At 37.6% G+C, this 14,896-nt stretch overlaps 1 protein-coding gene across 1 annotated transcript in view; it reads right to left on the reverse strand.

Moving 5' to 3' along the window:
• Positions 1-14,896, reverse strand: part of LOC100255247 (uncharacterized) — a 58,445-nt gene that overhangs the window by 13,202 nt on the left and 30,347 nt on the right. The window contains exons 7-8 of the mRNA XM_010665601.3: positions 12,679-13,030; positions 3,375-3,600 (exon numbers count right to left, since the gene is read on the reverse strand). Of these exons, the coding sequence (XP_010663903.1) occupies positions 3,375-3,600; positions 12,679-13,030 (578 nt within the window). The remainder of the gene's footprint in view (positions 1-3,374; positions 3,601-12,678; positions 13,031-14,896) is intronic.

Consider the following 14,896-nt stretch of genomic DNA (forward strand, 5'->3'; position numbering starts at 1 on the left):
GAAAAAGATAACAATTTCACTAATCCATATCTTCAAGGGGAAAAATCATTTGTGGAAGATAAGGATAGGGACCATTCTTACTTGATCTCCCTATGTCTTCTAAACATCATTCTTCACCTGTTTGTGAGTCAAGTACCGTGACAAATTTGCCCCTGAGTCAAGTACCAGTCCTCCCTTCTAAGCCCATTGTGGTCATCAAACCTGTTTCTAAGCCTCTTGCCCTCGTTCTAAATGAGTCTGAACCGTGTACACCTCCTAATGCAAGAGTAAATGCAAAGGAAAAACAAGTTCAAAGTTCTACTCGTCCATTGCAGATTGCTCAAGAAGGAAAGCTCGTATCATTCAACCTATTCATGTTTACGAGTTTGAACCAGTTTCTGGTAATGAAATAACCACTTCTCCCCTTGTTTCTAACCCTGAATTACCACAGAAAGTCATATCTGACACAAATGACCATGATTTACCCATAACTCTCCGAAAAGGAACTAGGACATGCACTCATCACCCCATATACCTATTTTTGTCCTACAATAAATTGTCTACCACCCATAAATCCTTCCTCACTCACCTAAACACTGTGTCTATACCCAAAACATTATCTAAAGCACTTGGTCACGGGAAATGGAGGGAAGCTATGAGAGTTCAAATGGATGCTCTTGCAACATGGGATTTGGTGGAATTGCCAAGAGGGAAAGCTCCAGTGGGTTGTAGATGGCTCTTCATAGTCAAATACAAGGCAGATGGAAAACTCAAAAGGTATAAGGAAACATTAGTAGCAAAGGGCTATACTTAAGACTTATGGGATTGACTACCTTGAGACATTTGCTCCTATTGCGAAAATGAATACAATTAGGGTGTTGTTGTCATTGGCTGCTAATCTTGATTGGAATTTACAATAATATGATGTTAAAAATGCTTTCTTGCATGGTGGTCTTGAAGAAGAGATATATATGGAAATTCCTCCTAGTTTCAGCTTACAATTGGGAAATAAAAAAGTGTGCAAACTTAAGAAGGCTCTGTATGGTTTGAAATAGTCACCACATGCCTAGTTTGGGAGGTTTACCAAGGTTATGCTCTCTATGGGGTACAAGCAAAGCCAAGGTAACCATACCTTATTTGTCAAACACTTGGGTTTAGGGAAAGTGACAGCATTGCTTGTGTATGTGGATGACATAATTGTGATTGGAAACAAGATAGAAGGGATTGAAGCTTTGAAGAAGTGCCTTGTGAAAGAATTTTAAATTAAGGATCTTGCTAGATTGAAGTATTTTCTTGGCATTGAAGTTGCTCATTCTCGGCATGGAATTTTTATCTCAACAAAAATGTGTTGGACTTGTTAAAGAAGTTAGGCAAACTGGGATGCAAGCCAATTGAGACATTGATAGAGTAGAATCATAGACTCAGAGAGGCATTGGAAGATATGACGGTAGACAAAGGTACTTATTAGAGGCTTGTCCGAAGGCTCATTTACTTGTCCCACACTAGACCTGATATGGCTTATGCGGTTAGTGTGGTGAGCCAATTTATGCATAATCCTAAGGAAATTCATCTCTTGGTCGTGTATCAGATTCCACAGTACTTGAAAGGAACTCTAAGAGGTGGAATTTTATTTAAGGGAAAAAAGTTGACCCTTGAAGATTATATCAACGCAAATTATGTTGGATCTATGGTGGACAAGAGATCAACATCAGGCTATTGCACATACTTGGGTGGTAATCTAATGACATAGAGAAGTAAAAAACAAAATGTTGTAGATAGATCAAGTGCAAAAGTTGAGTTTAGGTCCATGGCACTTGGAATTTGTGAATTATTGTGGTTGAAGACAATTCTTGAAGACTTGAAGATCACATGAGAGACACCTACAAGGCTTTATTGTGATAACAAGTTTGCTATCAATATAGTAGATAACCCTATATAACATGATCGCACCAAACACATTGAGGTTGATAGACACTTCATAAAAGAAAAATTGGACAGTAGACTAATTTGCACTCCACTTGTGTCTACTAGAGGACAGCTTACTAATATTCTAACAAAGGGGTTGTCTACTGCAGCAATTTAGACAATAGTTAGTAAGCTAGGAATGGAAAACATTCATTCACCAACTTGAGGGGGAGTTTTGAAAAACTGATAAGAAAACCATGTACAGTTGTACTTGGTCAGAAGTATATTTAGGAGATTTGGTTAGCTTGTATATTCCACATTTATAGCAATCTGATTTAGGGTAGTTACCTATTTTTTAGCTTCCTTATTATGTAATTAGCCATGTATATTATATTAGCCATGTACTCTTGTTATTTTAGCATGAATACTACATTTTAGAAAATCCTCCCAGTTAACACCCGTTAATATTAGGGTTTTGGTAGAAGCTATTTATTCTAGCCTCCTAAGAATATTGAAAAGACATAATAAATGGACAAGCTTGATAAAGTGCTTTTGATAAGGTCCTATGCAAAGGCAAGAATTAAAATACATATAACTACCAAAAATAGATCCTATGAGGAGGCAAGATGATGATGAGGTCCTGTGGTCCCATGCCCTCCTTCCCTCCCTCCCTCCATTAAAATATGCATAACTACTAAAAATAGATCCTGTGTGGAGGCAAGATGATCATGAGGTCTCATGGTCCCATGCCCTCCCTAAATACCTATAACTCCCTAAATACATATAACTACAAAAAATAAATCCTATGTGGACGTAAGATGATGATGAGGTCTAGGTCCCTTGCTCGCCCTCACTCCTCTCTCTCTCATTCATCCTCTCCCTCTCTCCCTATTAGTCTACCTCTCACTCTCTATACCTTTCCCTCTCACTCTCTATCCCTCCCCATCTCACCACCCCCCCTTTCCCTCTCTCACCCTCTCTCCCCCCTCACTCTCTAACCCTTCCACTCCCACTCCCTCACTGCCCCTCTCCCTCCACCCTATGATCTAATTACCAATTGGAGATCAGGCAAGGCCCACAGAAAACATGAAAGATTTAGGCTAGCACAGGAGGTGGAGGTGAAGCCTATCTCTCTCCCTCTCCCTCTTTGTCCTTTAATCCTTTCTCTCTCTCTCCACCCACGGTCTTTGTGTGTATTAAGCCGTACTTATATTTTTAATATTTGATATTACAAAGTCAAAGATATGAGGATAAAGATCAATCTCCCCCAAGTTGTTTCTGTGTGTTAAGCCGAATCCCAATTCTGTGTGCAGACTTAAGAAGCACCCATTTTAATACTTGTTTACTGAAATAAATAGATAATTATAGCACGCTCAGAGAAATAAGGGTAGTGTGAAGCTGCACATAGACAGCAAGAATTCTTGTAGTTGTTTACTGAAATATAAATCAATGATATAACAATGTCAGAGAGACGAGGATAAAGATCTTACTTGTTAGAAAAGTCATCCAATATTGACCTTAGTTTAGTGGGGACAGTATATAGATGGCTAATCTCCACTAAAGCAGTAAAAAGTTCTGGGCTGGAAGGGTATATTTGCAAACCCAACGAGATGGACTCCAAGAATTTTGATAGTCTTGTTTGCTTATGGTGTTTCTGAAGGATCCGAAGATAATAGTTGAACAGAAATTCAAGTTGATGACTTTGGCTTCTTTTCTCTGCAGTTACAAATGTCATATAAGAACAATAAATAAACAAATTAACATTATAAATGGGTCATATTAAACAAAGATTGTTAGCATTTCCTATGTAAGAACTTCATTCAAATGGTCAACACACTGGGTCAGAGGTATAAAAAAATATCACATTATGATATTCTGTTGTAACCATGCTCTCTTAGTTTCAACAAAGTTATTTCCTCTAAGAAAACTCATATTTCAGCCATTAAATTATTAAACCACCTCACTTTAAGCTTCTATGATGGAAGGTAAAACTAGTAAGAATGGATATCTCTCCCTATATATTGCTAGGTTCTGATTAAGTTAGTCTTATGCAGGAATCAGATGAGATCTGTGTTCATAACTTTTATCTAGTAATGAAGAGAAGCCATTAATTGCAAAATTGTCAATTCTTTGAAGCCAATGTAGATAACATTTGGATATTAAGGAAACAAGGTCAACTGCGACAAACAGAGCATTCAGAAAATATTAGTTTCTAGAATAAAAACTGCTGGCAATTATCACCGAAACTGGTGCAATTTGTGAAAAGGCAGAAACAGTAGTAACTCAACTAACATCTACTCAACAACCTCTAGATCTTTTCCAGTTGAGTTTTTTTTTTTTTTTTTTTTTTTAATCGGAAACAGAAGATGTATTTATATTAATATAAGATGAAGAGAAGGATGGGAGATCCTTCCCTCAAAACTGAATGTTTCCTACTAGAGGATCATTGAGATTTTCCAGTGTGATGAAAATACCCACAGGTTAAGGACTCAAGGGTGAGCCTTTTGAACTGAGGAATGTCTGGCAGGTAACTGGAAATCTCATTCGAGGTCAATTCTTTGGCATCAACAAGGATTTGTTCATAAGCATTTAGATGCCAGTTGAAACTGCATGACAGGCAGATTCTGTGTTATAACTTCTCTCGCAATTTCTTTATAGAGGTGCCCCAGGTGATAGTTGCAATACAAGGCTTTAGGAAAGAAACTACCAAAGGAATCCCAGATTAACAAGCCTTTCAGCCACTGTTGTCACATCATGCTCACCCCCCTGCCTGCTAAGTAATAATTTAACCTATCACTGAAAACCATCTTTATTTTCAAGTATATGGATGACAATTGCTTCCCTCACTTCATAGTTCACTTAGATCCAAAAAGAGAGTATAAACCTTACAGTTCTGCCTTTTAAAGAAAAATAAGTCCTCCCTTCCACATGTAGATGGCAAATGTCAAATCAGGAAGAGCAAAGGGTTCATGTATCAAAGAACATGTGACCTTCTAAAATGTAGAAGCAGACAGCTACCATTGTTACTCAAGGCAGACTCTAAAGGCTCCATGAAATTTGATTATAATAGCGAAACAGTGATCACTATAGCTAGAATCCATGACCGATCTATACATCTTATGTGAAGACAGGAGATTAACCAGCAGATACTGGTAAATAGGACTTCAACCTCCAACCTTCATGTCAAGTCAGGTAAGTGAGCTACCTGATGCAGGAATATACCTTTTTAGGTTGAAAGGATAAAGAAGCATTAGCTGGCTGTGGGCTAAAATTACAATAATAGAAGCAATTATAATCAAAGCAAAAAATAAGGACAACAGCAACACAGAGTCTCGAGATGGAGGTTTGAGAAGTCCCCCAAAGAATGGATTAAAGCTTCAAATTCAGAATTGATCACTATTGACTCAAAAGTGACTCTTACAACCCTTTTCAAACTAGAAAGGCTAAAATCCTGATGAATACTCTGTCCTAGACACCCATGCAAACTATTAATTAGTTATACCATGACAGCAACTTACTGTATTGGCTAAAACAAGATTCATTTTTTCAACTTCAAAAACAAAAGTACTAATCAATTTTTTGTAAGTTTAAAGGTGATCTTGAGGCATTTTGCTCAAATGAGGAGAGGCATAAGCTTACTTATATGAAGCATAAAAAAAGAAAAGAAAAATCTACAAAATTTGTTAATAAAATCAAAGAAAATTGTAAAATTCATAAGAAAAAAACTAATGGCTAGTCATTTTCAGCACCACCATTACTATCTTACAAGCAATCACCGGTAGGATCCTCCAAGAAATCATAATCATATCCAATTGCACCATTATTCTCTCCATCTATGTTAATGCACTCATTCTTTTTCTTCATCCATCAATTGCAATAATCCTTTCCTTTATCGGACAATAATAAGATAATGATTATATATGATGTCAACAATATAACAACCAACAACTCCTCTATTTCTTCTTCTCAATCTCTTTTTTCCCCTCCATTTAAAGAGTTGATTAGAAGTCAACTAAGCTTTTATTTTATAGAAATGTAACCCAAGTCTTGGACTCAAGACAACTTATAAAATCTATACCAAAACAAAAACACAAAACTCATTAAAACCCATTGAATATTGAGGCTTAAGCCTCTTGTAAAATATATATCAAAAGCCCACAAAAGGCCACAAAACCATTAAATCCTTCAGAATGTAAGAGGCTAAAGCCTCCACTACCTTGAGCCAAGGCTACAATCTTCAATTGCCTTGTATTGAGGCTATAGCTTCAAAGCTAATCCGTAGGCCGCCCTCAAGACATAAACCTCAATAGCTAATGACCAAACTCTCACAAATAAAGGTTTCAAAAGTAATCATCCAAAGGACCTAAAAGACCGTACTTCTTTTCTAGACAAAAAAGACTTCTTGATTGTTGTGGGGTCTATAACCCTGATTTTCTGCTTCCAGATAAGATATATCATCCCTAACTAATTAAGATACACCATCAAAATGATTTGGTTCGGGATCAGGGTCAGAGTATTTCACATGAAGATAATTAGTTGGAATACCAGGGGTTTGGGTTCTAAGAAAAAGAGAAGGGTGGTCAAGAATTTTCTGAGTTCAGAAAAGCCGGATGTAGTGATGATTCAAGAAACTAAAAAGGAGGAGTGTGACAGAAGGCTTGTGGATAGTGTTTGGTCAGCCAGAAATAAGGAATGGGCAGCCCTTCCGGCGAGTGGGGCTTCGGGTGGGATTTTGATCATTTGGGACTCTAAAAAGTTGCGTAGGAAGGAGGTAGTGTTAGGCTCTTTTTCGGTCTCAATCAAGTTTGCGATGGACGGATGCGAATCTTTGTGGCTATCTGCAGTTTATGGCCCAAACAACTCAGCTCTTAGGAAGGATTTTTGGGTGGAGCTTTCAGACATTGCTGGGCTCTCTCATCCGCGTTGGTGTGTGGGCGGCGACTTTAATGTTATAAGGAGAAGTTCAGAAAAATTGGGAGGTTCTAGATTAACCCCATGCATGAAGGATTTTGATGAATTCATAAGAGATTGCGAATTGATAGATTCACCTTTAAGGAGCGCATCATATACTTGGTCAAACATGCAAGAGAATCCAATATGCAAGAGATTAGATCGCTTCTTGTACTCAAATGAGTGGGAACAAGTATTTCCTCAAAGTCTTCAAGGAGTACTACCAAGATGGACTTCAGATCATTGGCCGATTGTTTTGGAAACTAATCCATTCAAGTGGGGACCAACGCCTTTCAGGTTTGAGAATATGTGGTTGCAACATTCTAGTTTTTAAGGAGAATTTTGGAAGATGGTGGAGTGAGTTTCAAGGAAATGGGTGGGAAGGGCACAAGTTCATGAGGAAATTACAGTTCGTTAAAGTCAAATTGAAAATGTGGAATAAGACTTCTTTTGGAGAGCTAAGTAAAAAGAAAAAAGATATATTAGCTGTTTTAGCTAACTTTGATTCCTTGGAGCAAGAAGGGGGACTATCCCATGAACTTTTAGTCCAAAGAGCTTTAAGTAAAGGGGAGCTAGAGGAGTTGATTTTGAGAGAAGAAATACATTGGAGACAAAAAGCTAGGGTGAAATGGGTAAAAGAAGGGGATTGCAACTCAAAATTTTTTCATAAGGTGGCCAATGGCAGGCGAAATAGGAAATTTATCAAGGAGTTGGAGAATGAAAGTGGCCTAATGTTGAATAATACAGAGAGTATAAAAGAGGAGATCTTAAGGTATTTCGAAAAGCTTTACGCGAGTCCTTCTGGAGAATCGTGGAGAGTGGAAGGCTTAGATTGGTCCCCTATTGATGGTGAGAGTGCGTCCAGGTTGGAATCCCCCTTTACTGAAGAAGAGATTTATAAGGCCATTTTTCAGATGGATAGGGATAAGGCTCCTGGGCCAGATGGCTTTACCATTGCAGTGTTTCAAGATTGTTGGGATGTGATAAAGGAGGATCTAGTGAGAGTGTTTGCAGAATTCCATAGGAGCGGAATTATCAATCAGAGCACCAACGCTTCCTTTATAGTCTTGTTACTCAAAAAAAGCATGTCAAGGAGAATCTCAGACTTTAGACCCATTAGCTTGATCACTAGTCTTTACAAGATAATAGCCAAAGTGTTAGCAGGACGTCTAAGAGGGGTACTTCACGAGACCATTCATTCCACTCAAGGAGCCTTCGTGCAAGGGAGACAAATTTTGGATGCAGTTCTCATAGCCAACGAGATAGTGGATGAGAAAAGAAGAACAGGGGAGGAAGGAGTTGTATTCAAAATTGACTTTGAAAAGGCCTATGATCATGTGAGTTGGGATTTTTTGGATCATGTGTTGGAGATGAAAGGGTTTAGTCTTAGATGGAGGAAATGGATGAGAGGTTGCTTGTCCTCGGTTTCTTATGCAGTCCTAGTGAACGGTAATGCGAAAGGGTGGGTTAAGGCATCTAGAGGTTTAAGACAAGGCGACCCTTTATCACCTTTTTTGTTCACTATAGTGGCAGATGTATTGAGTAGGATGTTATTGAAAGCTGAGGAGAGAAACGTCTTGGAGGGCTTCAAGGTGGGCAGGAACAGAACAAGGGTATCCCATTTACAATTTGCAGATGATACCATTTTCTTTTCCAGTACTCGAGAAGAGGATATGATGACGCTTAAGAGTGTTCTGCTAGTGTTTGGACATATTTCCGATTTAAAAGTTAATCTTGACAAAAGCAACATCTATGGCATTAATCTTGAACAGAATCACCTTTCTAGACTGGCCGAGATGCTTGACTGCAAGGCTTCTGGGTGGCCTATACTATATCTAGGTCTTCCTCTAGGAGGGAATCCTAAGGCAAGTGGCTTTTGGGATCCTGTGATTGAGAGGATATCAAGGAGATTAGATGGGTGGCAGAAGGCGTATTTATCTTTTGGAGGTAGGATAACACTCATTCAATCTTGTCTAACCCATATGCCATGTTACTTTCTCTCCCTGTTTAAGATTCCCGCCTCAGTGGCAGCAAAAATTGAGAGAATGCAAAGAGAATTTTTATGGTCAGGCGTAGGGGAAGGAAAAAGAGACCATTTGGTTAATTGGGATGTTGTGTGCAAGCCGAAGTCGAGAGGGGGTTTGGGTTTTGGAAAGATTTCTATGAGGAATGTCGCTCTTTTAGGGAAGTGGTTGTGGAGGTATCCTAGGGAGGGTTCAGCTCTATGGCATCAGGTTATCTTAAGCATTTATGGATCACACTCCAATGGCTGGGATGTCAACAATAATGTTAGATGGTCTCATCGTTGTCCTTGGAAGGCCATTGCACTTGTCTTCCAAGAGTTTTCCAAGTTTACTCGGTTTGTGGTAGGGGACGGGGATAGAATTCGGTTCTGGGATGACTTGTGGTGGGGGGATCAACCTTTGGGAACCCAATATCCAAGATTACTTAGCGTAGTCACGGATAAAAATGCTCCTATTTCTTCAATTCTCGGGTATTCCCGTCCTTTCTCTTGGAATTTCAATTTTCGCCGAAATCTTACTGATTTTGAGATAGAAGATTTAGAAAGCCTCATGCGGTCTCTTGATCGTCTACACATATCTCCTTCGGTTCCAGATAAGAGATCCTGGTCCATATCTCCTTCAGGTCTTTTCACAGTCAAATCTTTCTTTCTGGCCTTATCCCAATATTCCGAGGCGCCTCCAGTGTTCCCTACTAAGTTTGTCTGGAATTCTCAAGTCCCTTTCAAAGTCAAGTCTTTTGTCTGGTTGGTGGTGCACAAGAAGCTTAATACTAATGACTTGCTACAATTGAGAAGACCCCACAAAGCACTTAGTCCCAACATATGTAAGTTGTGCATGAAGCATGGAGAAACAGTAGATCACCTTTTCCTCCATTGCTCGTTGACCAAGGGGTTGTGGCACAAATTATTTCAGTTAGCAAAGATGGATTGGGTTTCCCCAAGGAGCATCTCTGACATGTTTTTTACTAATTTAATGGTTTCGGTTCTTCTAAGAGAGGGGTTGTGTTATGGCAAGACGCGTGCATCGCGTTAATGTGGGTGGTGTGGCGGGAAAGAAATGCAAGGATTTTTTAGGATAAAGCAAGGAATTCAGGGTTTCTTTGGGATTCTATTCGTTTTTTGGCTTCTCTATGGGCTTTTTGTTCTAAGGTTTTTAAAGGGATACCTCTTAACATGTTACAACTTGATTGGTTAGCGGTGTGTAAATAGTCCGTTTGCTTATTCTCTCGTTGTATTTCTTATATTTGATTCTTGTAGTCTTGTTTTTCTTTGGTGGGAGGATTTCTCATCCTTCTAATTGTACCTTCTTTTTATCAATATATTCCGTTGTCGTTTCCTATCAAAAAAAGATACACCATCAAAATGCAATACAAATCGTACCAGCTAGAGGGGGAGTTTGAGAGTAAATTAATCTGGGATTTGATGCTTTCCCAAGGGTAATCATGTATTTTTACCATTCAGTATTAATTAATCAACAAGATAAGGAATGACATGCACCTCAAATAGATTTTCATCTCTTGCTTTTGAATGGGAACAACAATTCATTGAATTTGAACCAAAATTATAAGACCACTGCAGAAGAAAAAGAATAGTAACAGCAATGTTCATAAGGCCCATCAAAATCCTTACAAAAGAAACAACTCAAAGAATGAAATACCCTACAAAGGTTTCTAGTTCTAATCAATCTTTTGCAAATTAATCCACTGTCTGTTTGAATGAAAAATCCAAGAGTGAGAGCAAACTAATCCACCAGATAAACAATGATTCTATGAAGCCAAATATCCAGTTCTCACTGTTCTCGCTTTACCTGGGAAACCCATGTAATATAACCAAAATTGAACTATTCAACGCCAATAGTTTTTAAAAAAAGTGAGCATCTAAAAGACCTAACATTGTCAAAGCCTAGCCTCTCTGTGCGTCATGTTCAATTACACCCTAGACCTCCACCCTCCCACCCTTCTCCCTAAAGAAAAAAGATAGAATTTCCAACGAAGATGAAGGTGAAAAAGATCTCCCCCTCTCTGTGAAGGAAGTTGTAAGAAGATCTTTGAAACACAAATTTGACAAAATTCTCTATCTATGCTAGGTCCCCCAACTGACTCTTTCCTTGTTCCAAATCATGGTAGTCTCTCCTCTTCTTGTTCAAAACTCCTGTTTAGGTTCTTTTCTCAAATACTATTTTTTTCTATAAGAAAAAAAACAATTCATTGCCAAGAAACAATTACATACAAGGAAAGATGAGAAATCCTTCCCTTATAATTAAATTACAACACCTTGATCAAAAAGCAATAGAGGTTACAACTATAAAACCAATTCCTCATGAAGGCAGAAAATCCCCCACAAAGGATGTCAAATCTTTCACTCCTCTCTTTGATAACAAATCTGCCACTTGATTAGCTTCACAAAGAATCCAACAAAAAGGCACTCCAACTCTGAGGCAATATCAAAGATTTGGTGGAACCATCCATCTAACTTCCATGGATCTCTTTTTTTCTTATTCACCCAAGATATGAGTATGGCTGAATCTCCCTCTACTACGAGATTGGAGAGACCTTTAGCTTTGGCCACCTTCAAGCAAAGCTAAGTCTCTGCTTCAATGACTAGCCTCTCAACATTTTTTGCAAATGTGCATACCAATATTCCAAGATGATCCGTGAGTGTTTCTCTATTTCCTAGTTGCCTTGGAATAATACCCACAAAACATCCATCAAAGTTCAACTTCACAACACCCACTGAAGGAGGAATCCAAATGTGTAGTGTCCCCTAAATGGCCTAGTAGATCTATACACTAAATTCCAATTTAGCAGTTTAATACTCAGACTACCCTCAAATGTCGCACAAAGTGATGTCTAAAGAGATGAAAGGAAATAAACTAAATCCCACAATGCCTTAAAAGTCCCCCACCGGTCTTAAAAAATCCTCCCATTCCTCTCTTTGTGTTTCTCCAACAGTAAATTTAGGTTTTGAAGTCTTTCAGTTTGATTTGCAACTTCCAATAAAATATTTTTTTTTTAAATTATTTAGCAAAATGTCTTTACTGAAGTCACTTTGCAAAGCTTTTCCTATATTCTTTTACTAAAACTGTTTTGTGTATGTGTGCAATATTCTTCTACATTGACTTTGCACAATGTTGTCTGTCTTGCCTAAGCATGAGGTTCGCCTTTTTATATTTGATAGTATATTATGTAAAAAATGTAACTCATCTAATGTGGCATAATGTTAGTTATATAAGAACCAGACTAATTATAATTTCAATATAATTTGACAGGGTGTTTGAGTCAGCTTTGGATAACTTCTTCTTTTTCTTTCAATATATCTATGTGTCGTTTCCAATCAAAAAAAAAAAATTTACGTTGTTTTGACCCTTATGGGTGCTGCAAAGATTCAATTCTTTGACCCTTTAGACGAGGGTTATGCCTAGTAGTATTATTTAATTTCACAAAATATTAAATATATGATCACTGTTTCCTTCTATCAGGCTCTCATCTTCAGTTGTGCCTTGCAGCCAGTCTCCAGGAAACCTTTGTACCTTAATGTGTCATATAGCCTTAGCACCTACAACAACCCCTAAAATCCCAACCAAGTGTAATACATGGGCATAGTCAAGCTTAAAATCCATAGAGTAGTCTCAGAGGAACACAGCTAGTCTTATGTCTTCTGATTGCAAAAAGATTTTCACTTGCAAGATAGAGAAGACAACAAAACACCACTAAATTTTTATTTATATAGTAGTAATGGAACCTCTAGGGTAAATATTTATATGTTTTACTTGACATACTAAATGAAACCTTAGTTCATTTGTAAGTAAAAAGATAAATGACCTGGAAGAACCATGGAAAAAGCATGATCTAAAACTTCAACGGCAGCAACCCATCCAGTAGTCAACTCTTCAAACAAAGCAGCTGAACAAATGAGAGCAGTAGAACTATCATTTATAATGCCACGTGCCCATGTTGTTCGCAGCATCCTGATTCGTTCTTTGAACCCTTGGTGGGCTCTAAGGAGTTGCGGACTTGATGGCTGACATTTAAATGGATTATATGAAACACCACTTCCCAAACAGGATAGGATGTGTATTGCCCGCTTCAATGACTCTGAGCTGTTGCCAGAACTGTTGGAAAGCTCTGTCTCAGCATACCAGAAATATATAAGAGGTGCATTCAACTGAAGATCCTGCTTAATAAAATTCAAATAAATAAGTACAACACAATAGCCAAATAACAAAAGCACGAGTGTTCAGTTGGAAACTCAAACTTCGGATTCAAATCATAAGGATAGAACAATAGAATAATAAAAAAAAAAGTATCAATCAAAACTAACCGATTTCTGATTTTAACTTCTCCAATGGTTTAAGTTCCATCATAAAGGAAAAATATGCAAAAGAATCAAAGCTATGGAAAAAGATCAGATGTAATTGTAAGACCAAAGTTTATTCCAAAGAGTCTTGATGACAAATTTGCAGAAACCGTAGTGTGGAAGACAGAACATAATCATTCCCCCAAAAAACACATAGAGAAGGAGAATTATATAGATTTGATGGGCAAGGAGATCAATAAAATATACATACATTCTCAAACAAACTTACCAACAACCATTTTAAATATTTGAAATTAAATTCTAATGAAATTAATCAAATTATCTACTTGAACAAGAACCTCTCTTTTGCCCCTCTTGGATTCTCGCAATCACTTCCATCCTGAAATTTTGAGTAATTAATTTAAACTTCTCTAAGTGAGGGTGGAGTTGCAGATGTAATCCCAACATTTGATGGAATTATTGGTTTAGAATCCGATTGAAAATTGTTACATCATTCACAGTAGAGTATATATATTTATATAGAAGAAATAATATAAGAAAAGAAAAACATAAACTTCCTAAATCAATGCTACAAATATTTGTCAGCCTAATTACAAAGTTGACTAAATAAAAGAACTTCCTAAAATGGTCTTAAGACTAGTCAAAGATAGCTGATTAACCTCTGGAATCAAGGGTGAAATCGGTAGATGATTTCCATCAATCAAGGGTGAGATTAATGGTTGATTTCTTTGATATCAGTGGTTGATTTCCTTAAGATCAATGACTAATTTCATTGAGATCAGTGACTAATTTCCTTGAGATCAATGGCTAATTTTCTTGAGATTAGTGACTAATTTCCAACACTCCCCCTCAAGTTGGTACTAAAATATCCTTCTTGCCCAGCTTGTTGATTTCCTTAAGATTAGTGACTGATTTCCTTGAGATCGGTAGTTGATTTCCTTGAGATCAATGACTGATTTCCTACAGGAACTGCTCCCTCAACCTTATCTTAAGTCCTTCCCTACTCACCCCTCAAACCAATTCTTATCTGTGTAGCACATGATTGGATACAGACACAACATAACATGGACACATTGATTAAGTGAGGCTCTTAATTAAAGGAGGCCAGCCACATTGTAAGTTTAGGAATTTAAGTTAAAGAGAGAAGTAGAGAGGAGTATGAGAGGGGAAGTTGGAGAGAATAGCATTGGTTTGGTATGAGGAGACATTCTCAAGTTCAAGGAAAGCTTGGAGAATCTGGGAGAGTTAAAAAATACAAGATTTTTCTATAGTTCCTTCTGAGATTTTCTGTTTATAATGTTTTGAACGGTTAACTTCCATATTGTTAATTTTTCTATAATGAAATGGAAACTTCTACCAATGTCAAATGTTCTAAAGGCATTATGGCCTCTCATCCTTCTCATTTTGTCTAAAAAAAGCTTAATGGATGGCAATGAGCCTATAACTCTTAACTACTAAACCAAGACTCTCAAACCAATTACTAAATACTCGATGATAGGAAAGCCAGTTTCATCACTAACATGAGCTAAGTTTGTATTAGAGCCCCTAAACCTCGCTCCTGACTTGAGTAGCTATGATGCCACAGGTCCTAAAGGCATGATGGTCTCACATCCCTATCATTTTGCATAAAACAGACATAACACAAGTCAATGAGCCTATAACTCTAACTACCAACCAGGACCATCAAACCAATTACCAAAATAATCGGTGATAGGAAAGCCA

The sequence above is a fragment of the Vitis vinifera genome, chromosome 17 (genome assembly GCF_030704535.1).
Source record: "Vitis vinifera cultivar Pinot Noir 40024 chromosome 17, ASM3070453v1".
In the NCBI taxonomy this organism is placed as follows: domain Eukaryota; kingdom Viridiplantae; phylum Streptophyta; class Magnoliopsida; order Vitales; family Vitaceae; genus Vitis; species Vitis vinifera.